This window comes from Conger conger, chromosome 6 (assembly GCF_963514075.1).
Source record: "Conger conger chromosome 6, fConCon1.1, whole genome shotgun sequence".
Classification (NCBI taxonomy): Eukaryota; Metazoa; Chordata; class Actinopteri; order Anguilliformes; family Congridae; genus Conger; species Conger conger.
In genome coordinates this window covers 7,837,376-7,853,831 of record NC_083765.1, presented here as the reverse complement: position 1 = coordinate 7,853,831, position 16,456 = coordinate 7,837,376, and the positions used below count along the sequence as shown (strand labels likewise).

At 47.9% G+C, this 16,456-nt stretch overlaps 1 protein-coding gene across 1 annotated transcript in view; it reads left to right on the top strand.

Moving 5' to 3' along the window:
• The first annotated feature begins 3,359 nt into the window (after positions 1-3,359).
• The window catches only part of LOC133130536 (lysine-specific demethylase 4C-like), a 76,491-nt gene continuing 63,394 nt past the window's right edge, over positions 3,360-16,456 (top strand). The window contains exons 1-4 of the mRNA XM_061245190.1: positions 3,360-3,364; positions 3,689-3,821; positions 3,925-4,328; positions 5,014-5,071. Coding sequence (XP_061101174.1) covers positions 3,360-3,364; positions 3,689-3,821; positions 3,925-4,328; positions 5,014-5,071 — 600 coding nt within the window. The remainder of the gene's footprint in view (positions 3,365-3,688; positions 3,822-3,924; positions 4,329-5,013; positions 5,072-16,456) is intronic.

The window sequence follows — 16,456 nt, the reverse complement described above, 5'->3', positions numbered from 1 at the left end:
TCCATTTCATTGTAAATTCAAATGACAGTTGGCGACGAACGAGCGTTTGTTGAAAAGTGTTCGGCCCGAGCAGCTGTGCTATAGCGTAAACCGTGTTATTATTTTTGGGAACGAATTGGATTCCAGCTTGTTGCCAGTCGAGGCTCTGTCTATGCCTTGCGTGAGATGGTGATGGTGATGGTGATGATGATGATGTCATTTCTACAGACGTTACTTCGCCCATGAAATGTGCGTGTCGCTACCTGGCAGCCTGAGGCGATCGTCGCTACCTGGCAGCCTACAGCCTGCGAGTCGCAGGTGTTAACCGCTCAAAAACGATTCGGTCGCAGAGCCGTCCGCACCAACACGTCCTCTGCGGCCTGAAAGCTTTGTACAGAAAGAATGACCTGCCGAGTGTGTGCCGATTCCCACAACGAGGTGTGTACTGGCACATCGGCACTGCTGTTTCAAATGACCAGGTCTGCCTTAACGTCCCTGCGCTGCTGTTTCGTACGACCGGGTCTGCTTTAGCGCCCGCGCACTGCTGTTTCACGTGACAAGGTCTGCGTTAGCGCCCACGCACTGCTGTTTCACGTGACAAGGTCTGCGTTAGCACCCACGCACTGCTGTTTCATGTGACGGGGTCTGCTTTAGCGTCCCTGCACTGCTGTTTCGTACGACTGGGTCTGCTTTAGTGTCCGCGCACTGCTGTTTTGTGACGGGGTCTGTGTTAGCGTTAGCGTCCCTGCACTGCTGTTTCACGCAACGGGGTCTGCGTTAGCGTCCGCGCACTGCTGTTTCACGTGACAGGGTCTGCGTTAGCGTCCGCGCACTGCTGTTTCACGTGAAGGGGTTAACGTTGGCGTTAGCGTTCTCTCACTGCTGTGTCACGTGACGGGGTTAGCGGTGGCGTTAGCGTCCGCGCACTGCTGTTTCACGTGACGGGGTTAGCGGTGGCGTTAGCGTTCTCGCACTGCTGTGTCACGTGACGGGGTTAGCGGTGGCGTTAGCGTTCTCTCACTGCTGTGTCACGTGACGGGGTTAGTGGTGGCGTTAGCGTCTGCGCACTGCTGTTTCACGTGACGGGGTTAGTGTTAGCGTTAGTGTCCGCGCACTGCTGTTTCACCCGACGGGGTCTGCGTTAGCGTCTGTGCACTGCTGTTTCACGTGAAGGGGTTAACGTTGGCGTTAGCGTTCTCTCACTGCTGTGTCACGTGACGGGGTTAGCGGTGGCGTTAGCGTCCGCGCACTGCTGTTTCACGTGACGGGGTTAGCGGTGGCGTTAGCGTTCTCGCACTGCTGTGTCACGTGACGGGGTTAGCGGTGGCGTTAGCGTTCTCTCACTGCTGTGTCACGTGACGGGGTTAGTGGTGGCGTTAGCGTCTGCGCACTGCTGTTTCACGTGACGGGGTTAGTGTTAGCGTTAGTGTCCGCGCACTGCTGTTTCACCCGACGGGGTCTGCGTTAGCGTCTGTGCACTGCTGTTTCACGTGACGGAATCTGTGTTTGCGTTAGCGCCCATGCACTGCTGTTTCACACGACGGGGTCTGCGTTAGCGTTAGCGTCTGTGCACTGCTGTTTCACGTGACGGGGTTAGCGGTGGTGTTAGCGCCCGCGCACTGCTGTTTCACGTGACGGGGTTAGCGTTGGCATTAGCGTCCCCACTGCTGTTTCGAGTGGCTTTTAGCAGCGACTCTGCGTCGAGAAACAACACTCCAGTTAGACTGCCAGTGCCGAACTCAGAGCTGAGTCTCGCAGAGAGGCATATTAACCTGCCCAGGTCCTTCCCTGGCTGTCTCTGTCTATTACCCAGAGTGCACTGCTGACAGCTGAGAGGAGATTAAGGCTCTGTCAGAAAGCTGCGCGCGATCCGCGAGCAGCAATAACGTCTGCCGTCTTCTCCAAAAGTTGACCTGACGGCTGCGATAACGCTGTGCGGGGTCGAGCTCTGTCATTTGACTGTTGTCAGAACATCTGAAGTGCGCTGAACAGATACAGAAATCCTTCTTCTGTTTATTATGGTGAGGAGCTTTTTTTCTTTTTCTTTCTTTTTTTTTTAACTTTTCTTTTTTTTTCTTTTTTTTTAAGTCAAGTGCAGTAACTGTCTGTGAAAGAAAATGATGGCCACTTGACAAAAATGTTTATGCAAAGCAGGTAATTACACAATTGATCCTGATTAAATTGCAATCACAATCAGTGAAGGCTTTTAATATTATTTGCAGCCAAACTAACCACAGCTCAGCTAGTCAGAGAAAAAAGTGACACGTCTCGGCCAGGCAGAATGCCATATTTGCATTATTTTTCAGTGTTGTGGTACGAGTGAAATATAATGAACCAGTTAATTTACTTAAAATGAGTGGTTAATATTTTTTGGAAGAATATAACAGTCGCCTTGAGTTTAAAAATATGACAAGATGCCATAATGCACAGTACAGATGAGGGGTTTATTGCTAAGAAGTATAATGCTAATATTCCCTGTAAGATTCACACACTGATGACTGATCATCAGAGCCACCCCCTCTGACACTGTTGGCCATAGGGTACCCTATCGGGGTGTCCACTCCACAATCGCTGGGATAGATTAGCAGGGTTTTTGTTTCACCATAAATTGTGACAAAGTTTGTCTCTTGGACGTATTGAAACCAAATCGCCAAGTAAAGTGTACTGTGCCTGAGCCATGTGGCGGGGTGACATGGCTCAGGCAGTAAGAGCAGTCGTCTCATTGGCTCAGGCAGTAAGAGCAGTCGTTTCATTGGCTCAGGCAGTAAGAGCAGTCGTCTCATTGGCTCAGGCAGTAAGAGCAGTCGTCTCATTGGCTCAGGCAGTAAGAGCAGTCGTCTCATTGGCTCAGGCAGTAAGAGCAGTCGTCTCATTGGCTCAGGCAGTAAGAGCAGTCGTCTCATTGGCTCAGGCAGTAAGAGCAGTCGTCTCATTGGCTCAGGCAGTAAGAGCAGTCCTCTGACAGTCGGAGGGTTGCCGGTTCAAACCCGCCGCCCGGGCTGTGTCGAAGTGTCCCCGAGCAAGACACCTAACCCCCAAATGCTCCTGACGAGCTGGTCGGCGCCTTGCATGGCAGCCAATCGCCATCGGTGTGCGAGTGCGTGTATGAATGGGTGAATGAGAAGCATCAATTGTACAGCGCTTTGGATAAAGGCGCTATCTAAATGCCAACCATTTACCATATACCATTTACCATTTACCCATCCGAGTTAATGCAGTTAAATGCAGAGTCATTTTTGTTCAGTAGGAGGCAAGTGGCTTTTACTTCTACTGCAATACGTACTGATAGATAAAGCTCGCTGCCATTGCCAATGGCTGTACCTGTGGCCTTTTAAGATTTATAAACCTATGCCAATACCTGTCCCGTATACGGTACATATATGAGGTGTGGAATGGAATGATTGAAGGAGTCAATGGGATGAAATTACTACACATATTAGAGATAAGCATGATAGCCTGGGCTTGTTCTCAGCCGAAGCAGAGTGTGATTTCTCTTTCCTCACGGATGTGTGAGAGAGAGAGAGAGCTGCAGGAGTCCTTGGCAGCACTGAAGGGTGGTTTAATGAAGCTGAAATAAGCAGGCTTTAGGGAGATATCGATCACCGGCAGCGGGACAAGTGGGCGTATCGAGTGAAGTTATCAAGCGGGCGCTAAAGTGTGAGACGAGATGTCAGCTACTGCGGGTGACCGCTGTGAACCTCTGGACCAGGTGTTCAGCTACAGGGGAACGCTGTGAACCTGTGGACCAGGTGTTCAGCTACAGGGAACGCTGTGGATCTGTGGACCAGGTGTTCGGCTGCAGGGGAACGCTGTGGATCTGTGGACCAGGTGTTCGGCTGCAGGTGACCGCTGTGAACCTCTGGACCAGGTGTTCAGCTACGGGGAACGCTGTGAACCTGTGGACCAGGTGTTCGGGCAGGGGACCACTGTGAACCTGTGGGCCAGGTGTTCGGCTACGGGGAACGCTGTGGATCTGTGGGCCAGGTGTTCGGCTACGGGGAACACTGTGAACTTGTGGACCAGGTGTTCGGGCAGGGGACCACTGTGAACCTGTGGGCCAGGTGTTCGGCTACGGGGAATGCTGTGGATCTGTGGACCAGGTGTTCAGCTGCTGGTGACTGCTGTGAACCTTTGGACCAGGTGTTCGGGCAAGTGACCACTGTGAACCTCTGGACCAGGTTTTCGGCTACGGGGAACGCCGTGGATCTGTGGACCAGGTGTTTGGCTATGGGGAACACTGTGAACTTGTGGACCAGGTGTTCGGCTGCGGGGGACCACTGTGAACCTGTGGGCCAGGTGTTCGGCTACGGGGAACGCTGTGGATCTGTGGACCAGGTGTTCGGCTGCCGGTGACCGCTGTGAACCTTTGGACCAGGTGTTCGGGCGGGGCTGCTATCGATCCAGTCTTACAGGCTCAGAAATAAAGGCGCTCTTTGGCTCGTCATAGAGACTATTTCAGTGGTTCTTTATGGAACCCTCTGTCATAGGTGTGACGCCTGAAGGCTCCCAGTCAAAACAACATTTTGCCCTGCAAATAACCTTTTACCTAGATAGGGTTCTTTTATGGAATCACAGGGTTCCTTTTGGTGTATGTGAAGTCATACACACTTTACTGGTAATCAAGTTATTTAGTAGTTTGAGTAAAGTAGGTTTCAGTTGTTAGATCTTTCAGTTTGAGTAGGTAAGACAACTGAACTAAATTCATCAGTCACTTAACTCCACCATCGACAAGATCAAAAAGAAAATAATATATATATTTCAGTGAAATCATATACCACGTTCCTTAAAGATGGGTTGCAAACTGGAATCCCAGAGGGCCACATGTCTGCAGGTGTTTTTGTGGTCTCCTTTCAGACCGTGGGCTCCTTAGGCCTGGGAAACGATGTCGGGACCCTTCAGCCGATCGATGACTCAAATGAATTTGGGCATGGTGTGTTTGAGCTGCAACTGCCTGGAAAAGCAGCGGAAACTAAAACTGCTTCAGTCAGTCCTCGAGCACGGTGGCGTGTGTGTGCGCACACGGCTTTCTGCCAGATACCGCGGCGATGGAAAGTTCCAGTCGTGTGCCTTTCTCTTCGCCACGCAGTCCCGTGTGAGGGGAGGTTTAGCGGCGAGGCTGTAATTTTTCCGAACCTGTCTCGCGGCTCGTGGCTCGCTGCCCGCTCCCGTACGGTCGGCGAGCGGAGGCGCTCTCGTTCCGCCGGCCGGGGCAGCTGGGACGCATGAATATTCTGAGTGCGGCTCCACGCCAGAGCGTTCTGCACGCCATTTGTTAATAGCACACACATGGCTGAGTCCCCTGGGGGTTCTGGGAGATGTGTGCGGAATGAAGCTGTTTTGTACGTGTCAGAAACCCCCCGCTGACAGGCCATTTCACCGCACGTTGGTCTTTTCAGGATGGGCAAGGAGGGGGGGGCATGGTGTCTTTCTCTTTCTCTCATTCCCTCTTTACTCTTCTCTCTCGCTTTTTTCTCTTCTCTTTCTGTCTCCCCGCTCTCTGTTTCCCTACCTTTCTCTCTCTCTCTCCCTCCTTGCCCCCTCTCTCCCTCTCCCTACACCTCGTTCTGTCCCCCCCCCTCTCTCTCTCTCTCTCTCTCTCTCTTCCATCTCACTCTCTCGCACAGTTCTTAAGTGCCTTCCATGACCCCACTACCAGCACTCATAAACAATTGCTGGCTTTCATTTGTACATCGTAGCTCGATGAACTTGTGTGTGTGTGTATGTGAGTGCTTGTGTAAGTGTGAGTGTGTGTGTGACTGTGAGTGCCAGTGTGTGTGTGTGTGTGTGTGTGTGTGTTGCCTTTGTACTGAAGGACACAGGTGAGGGTACAGGTGGCTACGCTAGCACAGCTCTGTGTGATTTACCGCTGTTGGCTTCGGTAACTCAGGAGCTAAAGGGAGACACATTTAAAATGCTGTTCATCACAAGGATGTCTACTTCAGCAGAATCCAACTGTGGCCATTTCATACATAGCACCTTGATGTGTGTGGATGCAGAGTTATGATTTGTGCACAAACACCAGGGTCCAGACCCCCTCAGTCTGGCAGAGCGGGTTGGACGGTTCAAAGGAAGGTTGGATCACGTCTTTCATCGTACTCTGTTCCTCCAATCAAGCCCTTTTCATGAAACTCAGTTCACAAGGCCTGGAAACGAGAGAGGAGTTCTCTTCCACACGGCACCTCCGCTGCTATCTGTGCTGTCAGAGGTGTGCATGGGGCGTGACAGGCTATGTCTGGCATCACGAGATGGTGTCACTCCGATAAGGACACGTGCCCGCACCCCAGCAATTCATTATGCCCAAATTGTCATCAAATAATAGGTATGAGGACGGTGACAGGGCCTGACGTGCGTCAAGCTCAGTCGCCCAATCACCGCACGCCGTGCTGGAACAGGCTTCACAAAGACGCTGTTGATGGAACGGTCGACTGACAGATTCACCCTCGGTCAACCCTGCGTTTGGACTCACAAAGGGAAAGGAGTGTTTCTAATGCAGCGTGATGTTTCTATTTCAGTCAACTGTGATGTGCCAGTCGACTGTGATGTGAAAAGTGCTCTTGGGATGATGTACAGTTCAGCCCATATGTATTTGGACAGTGACGCATTTTTTTTTTGTTTTTTAGCTCTGTACTCCCTCCACCGCATTGGATTTGAAATGAAACGATTAATACGACGTGAAAGTGTTTTCATGCGATTTCCACACATAGAATCAACTCTTCACCTTTTTCTTTTTGGCTTTCTTGTGCATACACAAACGATGCAACAACACACAGCTGGCGCAGAAACTGCTGGGTAGTCAATTGTCCAATTACTTTTGGTCCCCTAAATTGTGGCGACTGTTTGTAAGCAGGGCGCAGATCACCTGATGAGGATGCGCGTTGCTGGGTAACAGACAGCGCTGAAGCGCGGTGCAGGGGGCTCGTCTCTGGATGTCTGCGGTGAGACAGCCAAACTGCACAAGCCGTGCGCGCATTTTAACACCGCTCCCGCACTGGCAGGATGTCATTCCCACAATCCCCTTTGGCCCCGAGGAGTCAACAGCGGGCGCTGAAGGCCGTGGCGAGCCGTAACCGCCCGCGTACATGGTGCTGGCTTAATCTTTCAGCAGCGCTGCGTGAATCGCCCACCTTCAGCGGCGAGCTGCGGAGAAAGGCCCGGAACCTTCCAGCCTCACAGGTGTAGAGGTGGCCCACCGAGGTGTTAAAACGGAACGCCATTCAATGTGGGCCTGGAGCGAGCTGAGCTGAGCTGTGTGTGTGTGTGTGTGTGTGTGTGTGTGTGTGTGTGTGCCTGTGTGTGTTTGTGTGTGTCTGTGTGTGTGAGTGTGTGTGTGTGCCTGTTTGTGAGTGAGTGTGTGTTTCTGTGTGTGTGAGAGAGTGTATGTGTGTGTGTGTGTGTGTGTGTGCACATGTGTGTGTCTGTCTTTGTATGTGTGTGTGTGCAAGTGTATATGTGTGTGTGCATGTGTGAGTGTGTGTGCATGTGCTTGTGCCTGTGCCTGTGTTTGTGTGTGTTCCTACAATAGTTTGTTATTTATGAGCTCATAGTAAACACTTTAATCTCGTGCTGATAATGAAAATCACCAAAGTCATTGATTAGATGAGGTGGCCCCACTGGACTCTATACGGGTGTTTATCAGCCATCAGCAGTTCTCTCTGTAACTTTTCCCCTCTCTGAACACGTGTGCGGCTCTTTTCCCAGCACATTTTCTTCCGTAGTGTTTCAGGGAAAATGCTGAAGCTTTGGGATCCAAAGGGCCGGGTACTTGCACCTGATTTGAATTTCATCTTTTCTCGTCATTTACAGTGCCACGAATGGTAATGATATTCAAAGGGATATAATTCAAAGTCATATTTTTCCTGCGGAGTTACTCACAAAGTACACGGAGAGGCCTCAGTCAGTCACTTTTAAAAGCTTCTGAGTTATTAAATTGATAAAAAATGTGAGTCTATGCATATTGAGTTGGCTTTTCTCACTACATATTTCCAGCATTCGGTTGTGTGAAGGATGAACACTGTTGTCTGGGGCTAAAGCTCAGGTAATGGGATGTATTTAAATAATGCAATAATCGTGCTTTAGGTATTTCCATGTCATTTACTTTATAATGCGCGTTCTTTATGTTTAATGCATATGCCTGGGAATAGGAATGACCGTGCGTATCTTTAAGTTAGGATCTCTCCAGGAGACGAGCAGGCGGAACGCCCGGTTCCCACCGAAAGAAGGAAAAGGTGAAATTGCTGAAATGGAGAATGAACTGTCACTTTGGGAATTGATGTTCGCTGTGGTTCAGAAGAGGTCCCGTCCCGCGCGGTTTGATCTGTACTTTGTGAGAGGGAGAAAATATTTGTCATCTTTAAACCTCCTGAAATTTTGGGTCATTCTCTGCACAAGGAATTCAACTTTGGGCAACTTTCTGATGTGTTGAAATAAAGCAGTGCGCAATCATTTTTTTACAGCACACGTGCCGTATGAGTATAGTTGGTAATCCTGATGGGTTAGTAGTTTGGGTACAGTAGGTAATCCCGATGGGTCAGTACTTTGACAACAGTAGGTAATCCTGATGGGTTAGTAGTTTCGTTACAGTAGGTAATCCAGATGGGTTAGTAGTTTGGGTACAGTAGATAATCCTGATGGGTTAGTAGTTGGGGTACAGTAGATAATCCTGATGGGTTAGTAGTTTGGGTACAGTAGGTAATCCTAATGGGTTAGTAGTTTGAATACAGTAGGTAATCCTGATGGATTACTAGTAAATCCTGATGGGTTAGTAGTTTGGGTACAGTAGGTAGTCCTGATGGGTTGGTACTTTGAGCAGGTTGGTCTTTCTCAGGGGTTGGGTCATTTGAGTAGGTAGGTCTTTCCGAGGGATGGGATAGTTTTGGTAGGTAGGTAATCATGAGGGGGTAGGGTAGTTTGAGTAGGTTGGTCTTTCTGAGGGATGGGGTAGTTTTGGTAGGTAGGTAATCATGAGGGGGTAGGGTAGTTTGAGTAGGTTGGTCTTTCTGAGGGATGGGGTAGTTTTGGTAGGTAGGTAATCATGAGGGGGTAGGGTAGTTTGAGTAGGCACACCCTGGGCTTGCGGTTCATGCCAGCGTGACATCATCGCAATCGGGGGAATGGATGCCAGCGCCGAGAAGGCCGCGTGCAAACGGAGCGGGGGGGGGGGGGGGGAGTTCGACGGGTGGAGAGTTTTCACGAAGGAGCCAGCTGGCCGCTTTCCCGCCCGAAGTGCGGAGGGCTCGTGCGAGCCATCGCTGCCGAGCGCGCTCAGTGGGCAGCGTGCGCTCCCGGCGGGCCGCGCTCCAGACGCACGCCGCTCTGGTCTGTGTTAAAGGCTGCTCTGGAGCGGGGGAGGCTGGTGCGGCAGGTCAACGGGACGCAACCCGCCCAAACCGCAGAGCGTGCTTTCCATTGACAGGGATTTAGGCTTCGGTGAATTTGGGACCCAAATTACTAGCCTTTCTATGACACCGAAAAATAACTATATTTATATACACACACACACACACACACACACTCACTGAGCACTTTATTAGGAACACTAAATTAAAACCGGGTAGGGCCTCCCTTTGCTTTCAAAACAGCCTCAATTCTTCATGCCGTGGATTCCACAAGAGGTGAAAACATTTCTTAGAGATTCTGTTCCATGTTGACGTGACACAATTTATGTAGTCTTCTTCGCTGCACTCCGGTTCTACCACATCCCAAAGGTGTTCTATTGGATTCAGATCCGGTGACTGGGAGGGCCACTGAAGAACATTGAACTCATTGTCCTGTTCGCCAAGGCTGTGCCAGGGTTAATAATGAAGAGGACAGAGTCATGTTTAGAATGGATGAACGTTTACTCTAGACCAAACCCTCCAGTGTGTGCCCCCCAAGAGGGTCCATGTTACAACAATATCTTAGCTCAGCTATAATCCCCTTTTATAGAACAGAGACAACTTTTGCTTTGTGACGTGGTGCATTATCGTGCTGGTAGTAGCCATTAGAAGATGGGTACATTGTGGCCATGGAGGGATGTGCATGGTCAGCAACAATACTCAAATAGGCTGTGGCATTCAAGCAAAGATTAATTGGTATTAACAGGCACAAAGTCTGCCAAGAGAACATTCCCCACACCATTACACCACCGCCACCATCCTGGACTGTTGGGTAGGTTGGGTCCTTGGATTCATGCCCATCCTCCTCCCACTGTGTTGTGCATTCTGAGATGCTTTTCAACTCACCACAATTGTACAGAGTGGTTTTCTGAGTTACTGTAGCCTTTCTGTCAGCTCAAACCAGTCTGGCTATTCTCTGTTGATCTCTCCATCAACAAGGCATTTACGTCCGCAAAACTGCCACTCACTGGATGTTTGTTTTTTTCACACTCTAGAGACTGTGGTGCCTGAAAAGGTGTTTTCCGTTTTGCTTTTTTGTCTGGGTGTAATTGTGTCATAGTCCATCTGGGGCCGGGGTCAGCAGCCCTGGTCCTGGAGAGCTGCAGGGTGTGCTGGCTTTCGATGTTACTCGGCACTTAATTGATCAATGAAAGCAGTTAATTACACGGTTAACTCACCTCACCTGGTTTTTTGGGTCTGAATCGGTTGCTGATTTTAAGGTGAAAACAAAAACCAACTCTCCAGGACCAGGGTTGCCGACCTCTGATCTGGGGTCATGTTCTACAACCACCATTTTAATGGGATATTAATTTAATCAGGTGATTATCTTTTTCTTATCACCAAAGGTATTTAAATCTTAAACAACCTTGAAATCTTAATAGATTCTGCAAAATTATTAAAAGTATTATGTTTTGGTATGCTTGTTGTGAGTCATGAAAGGTGTTTTTTTTTTGTAGTTGTGTTTACAGTGCGGTGAAAAATTATCTGTCACATTCAATTATTTATGTTATCGCTTCATATCCTGATGTTTGCCAAGCGTAATAAAAGATTACGTTTGTTTGTGAAATGCGGGTCACCTCTGTTCAATCATGTGTCTGTGGTCAGCAAGTACAGTCAGTAAACATTTCACTGTAGTAATGCACTTCATTTGTTCTTTTAACATTGACAAATCGGTAGCCTCCGAAAAGTCTAGGATGATGAAATGAACTAAACGGCGTAAATGATTTTGATTGGTTGATACACAACTGCGTACCTCAGTACGGCAGTAGGAGCTTTTACAAAGACTTTAAGCTATCGTTTGAGAAATAGGCTGTGTGTACAGAGACCTTTTTTAATTCATGTAATTCGCTAACTTTACCTCTTGGGGGCGAGGCACTGGGGAGGCACATCCCGCCCACGGTAAGGGGGGGGGTAAATGGGCTCCATCCATTATACTTCGCACTCATTAATTCGTAATTTGTCATCCTGATATCCTCTAATGTGCTGACAAAGTCCCTATCAGTCACTCCATTTGCATAAATTCCTTCAAAGGTATGGTGATTTAAGACACCTTCGGCGGGGCGGATCGGTAGCCGTGGCGATTGGGTCTAGCGTATTTCCCCCTCTGTTTTGTCCTTAGTTGTGTTGCCGCAGTCATGATTAGATGGTGGAGACGCGACGCGGGGGTGATGATTGTTTTAAAGTCCTGTCGGGACCGCGCCGGTCCCTGTTCGACCTCCGCCCGCGGGCGCCGGGCGCCGTCATTACCGCACGCCGTCAGATTTGCGTTATTTATGTCTCCGCGCGGGACGTCCTCCCGTGATAATGTCAGACGTTGGGAGCAGAAGCGACGCGCGGCGGTTGCCGCGGAGAACCTCGTCACGTCGGAGACGCGTTCGGGCGGAAGGGGAGAGGAAATGTCATCGCAAAGCCGCCGCGTAAAAGATGGCGGGGTGACCTTAAAGGCGGCGAGGGCTTTTTGCGCATGATTTATAAATCAACACACCCCCCTCCCCCCCCCCCCCCCCTCCCCCCCGAAAAAAAAAAAGAAAAAAAGAAAAAGCCTCCTCCTCATTTCTGGAGTAGATGATCTCTTGATGTTCTTCGCCTTCCAATAAATCAACAGCGGGCTAATGCATTGGCTCCCGTCCAACCCGCTCTCATGCTTAGTGGCCAGCGGTAGAGACAGTGATCCTCTTAAAGCACTCTGTAAGCGGCCGTTTGTCAGGCTAGAGTCAGGGACCTGGCACAGGTGCAGGATCGCCGGGGTGGGGGTGGAGGTTTGGGGGGGGGGGGGGGGGGTTCAGGGCGAGGGGGCAGAACGATGTGTACGACGGCAGCTAGCGCTGAACACTAAGGGCTTCCAGAGGACCGGCTCCTCTCCTAATTGACAGCGAGGGCCCTATTCGCTAATTGGCGCAGCAGTGCCAAATGTAATTGCTTGGCATTAGCGATCTCTTGGGTTCGTGCGTGAGGCAACCTGCCGGAAAACTCCATCATAATGATAATAAAAATAGAAAAATGAGAGGGACACAGGCAGAGCAGTTGGGGACCCGCACAAGTGGAAATATGTGACCTTATAAAACCTGGTTCTCAACTCGTTTTTGACTGAGAGAATGACCGTTTGGAAGACTGTGGCTTGAAAGATGGGCAATGAGAAGTAATATTTACATGTCTTACCTGTCGTGTTAATCATTTGCGTTGTTCATTTGACACGTGTTAGTTTAGATAACCACACCAAATGGAAAACCACCCACAAGTACCATGAGTCATTAAGTAATACAATTGTTAAACGTTATTTGTACAGGGTTGGTTGACTGAGAATTCTGGTCTTTTGCAGAAATGCTGTGTTAATCACCACCCCCCAATCTGCATGCCTTTAAAATTTAATGCTTTGGACTCCAACTCCCATCAGCCCCTTTGGTTCTGTGTTTTTGCCCCTTTTATAAGTGGATTACATTGATCAGTTGCACGCTGTTACAATGGCATGTTTGAGGCCACTGTTCAGACATAAATGTAGGTTAGGGCATAATGGATGATTTTAAAAAAATATATAGGTTCTACGTGATTTTTTATGTCATGACCATTTAGCTTCCATTTCTGAAATTATTATGGTAATGGAAAATATGACTGTATTGTAAATTGAGAAATATCTTGACAATGTCCAGTCCTCCTAACTCTTCTTAGATTCACAAGTCATATTGGTTGCAAGAGCCAAGACCCAACTCATCAAAACAAAGCTAGGATAACAGGCTTTCCCAGTTTATTGAACTGGCAGAATTGGAATAATAGAGCATTTAGCTACATAACCAATAGCCAATACTTCCTGTGCAACACAAATACCCATATTTTATGCAAAATGTTTTATGTGAAATTGTCATTGTTTACATTATGAAACAGTGATTCCAAAACCTGTTCTTGGGGTTGGAGATCTACAGTCCTCTATGTTTTCATTTCAATTCTAATTTGGCACACCTGGGCCACATTCAGCCCTGACGAAACACGGCGAAACATTTAAACATCCAAAACATGTAAACATCCTTTTGCAAACCGTGGGCGCACTGATTGATGTAGTACGGTTATGCTCCTATGGCTGCCTGAGAAAGCTCCAGGCTTTAAAGCATATGTCTACGTCATTTTTTATTCTGGCTACACCCCCGACACGAGAGCATTGCAAAAGCGCCCATTGCAAAACATTGAACACCGTTAGGAGGAAACATAGCAAACAGCGGAAAAATGTTTTCAGATTAAACGTGACCCTGATCCTACTAATTCGCAGCTCAACCCAGATCTCTAGCTGTTGAATGAGGTGTGCTTTGTTAGCAGAACAGTAAATTCCCCAGAAACAGGGTGGGGAACCACCGGTTTAAACAGTTGAAAAACATCATTTTAAAGGTGTAATATAAATCCCCTTCATCTGCCATACTGTCCCGGGCATAGTTGTGATTCCTTTAGACCAGAGGTCGGCAGCCCTGCTCCTGGAGAGCCGCAGGGTGTGCTGGATTTCGTTGTTACTCTGCACTTAATTGATAAATTAAAGCAGTCGATTACACAGTTAACTCGCCTCGCCTGGTTTCTTGGGTAAGAATCAGTTACTGGTATTAAGGCGAAAACAAAAACCAGCACACCCTGCGGCTCTCCAGGAGCAGGGTTGCCGACCCCTGCTTTAGACCGTTCTGCCATACAGACCTCCACCATACACAAAGTGCTGCAGTCTGTCACTATTAAGACAGTGCCCTGAACCAAGCATCTCTGATGGCTTTGCTTTGCTGTGATGCCAGCACCCGGATTCTCCTCATTGTGTGCTGATGAGAGGGTGTAATCAGCGCGACCGCAGAAGGAATTGTCATTTAACTCAATTTAAATGCAAATGCACTGTTTCCAGAATAATGAGCTTTTAGTGTCATGTCTGAGTTGGCGGGTTTGTTTGCTTGACTGTACAAAATGGTAACCGCAATCAGTGTCATTTCTTGATTTTATGGACTGCTGGATTTGCATAACTTAACGTCCTCTGCATGCAAGCTCCACTCCAAAGAATAATGAGGAAATACAACGGGGAAGTCTTACACCTCGGAGTCATAATTATTTTCTTCCGATATACATTGACACAAAGCCGTCACCAGTGGACGCTCAGCACAAAGACGCCGTTGTAAATATTTGGACGGCATCCCGCCCCGTTGCAAAAAATCCACTTTCTTTTTGCACGGGTGCAGACTGTCCGCCCCAGTGGCTTTCCTGATTCTGCTGTGCTGCTGACTAATTTTGTGGGACCTTGATTTTAATTGCAGTCTCTCTGCCTGTAGTACACACACATGCATCATTGTGCAATAAGCCAATGGCCCAGGATGTGTGTGCAGGAGCAGCGAAGTCAGCACTTCACCGCACGTTTAACCGCACGTTTAACCGCACGTTTAACCACACGGGCTCTTCAGACCCCGGGAGGGGGACTGGTTGGCAGTTTTAATGGTACCACACGGGGGAGCAGTTCTATGGCTTTCAGGTTTTTTTGGGGTTTTTTTTTTTTTAGCACGACAGCTATCACATCTCCGCAATTACTTAGAAAGTAATGTCTTATTGTAAGTTATAAGTACAATTATCTGTGATGGTGAGTCCATAACGCTTTCATTCGTTGAACCAAAGGAGTGCGATATTCACAAACCTAAACAGTTCATCTGGCCCGTGTGGGTCAGTGATCAAGCCAATAAACTGCTAAATAAAGTTCTCGATAAAAGCCCCGGCCCCACTTCAGAAACCGAAAACTTGTTTTGAATTATTGTAGGCTCTGAGACATAGGTTTGTGCCCTGAACACACTGCTCCTCCAATGGTGGAAGTAACGATGCATCCGACCAATCAGAATCATCGCCGTGCTTGAGCTAAATCATGATGAATGCTTTGAGAAGGCTGCTGTCTGAAGCCGGAGCCAGGGAGGTGGAAAGATCCGGATTTTCTGTCACCGGGGTCTAACTAAAAGAGCGTCTGCCTCAAATAAGAATCTATGGTGTTTTCAACAAGCATGCCAAGTGGCTTTGTGTGGTGGGGGGGGCATTGAACAAACTTGTTTTGCCTTATTGGTGGGTAATGTGTGTTTACAGCAAATAAAATATGATTGATTTGATATCCGCACAAGGCGACAGGCACATTTAGCCGGGACGTTCCCGTGCAAGGAAAATTCAACAGTCAATCTCTGAGGCGTAAATAAAAATCTCGTAAAAGAAGGAATGACTCAGCATTAGCTTTACCGGGGATGCTTCACCCTACTGCTCTTCATCAGAAAACATGGATTGTTGCACGGCTCGCAGCCTGGGGATCTGGCCCTGTTTAAATTAAGACGGATCTCAGGACATTATGTTGACAGTGCACTTCCCATAAGCATGTTTTCAGCAGAAATATTTTTCAATGGAGAATGCATTCCAAATTCTTCATAAAAAAAAAAAAAGGCCTGTTAAACTTATTTTAGTTTGCCTACACATTTTTTTCAAATTCCTTTCCCAGCTTGCTGCATAACCAGATGCATAGTTGTCTCTACTTTAAGTATGAGGGCTTTTTTTTATTGTATTTTTTTAATTTTATGTGCTTTTTTGGGGGGGAAAGTGTTCCAGTTTTGATGGGTTTGTAGAACCTTAGCATGCTGTGGTCGTGCAGTACGCTTCACCAACTTTGAGTGACGTTAAGCAAGTCTTCCTTTTTTATTTTTGCTATTTTGTCTTATTTTTGTATCTCATTAATATTCGGTAAAAGCAGCACTGACTTGTGGAGAAATATATATATATATATATTTTGTATTGGTTCAAATCCATTATATTGCAGAATTAATGAGATTTTTATCTCTTGTCTGTATGTGGAGCATATCCTCCTTTTCCTCTTTCATTTCTGCTGTCACCTTGCTCACGTTGTTGTGAAGGAAAGTGGGGGAAAGAAAGCGACACTTGTTTAAATTGGCTGCTGAAATCACATTAGTGGTGCTACTGAACCTGGGTTTATTTCCTGTAAAGCAAGGGCCCCGGGGCTTCAGTTCAGTCTAACCGCAGCATTTCATATCTTTAACTTTGAAATATGAAAAATAGTCTGGTTTTCTTTTTTATGTTATTCATTTATAATCTTTTTTTTTTTTCATTTGAGAGTG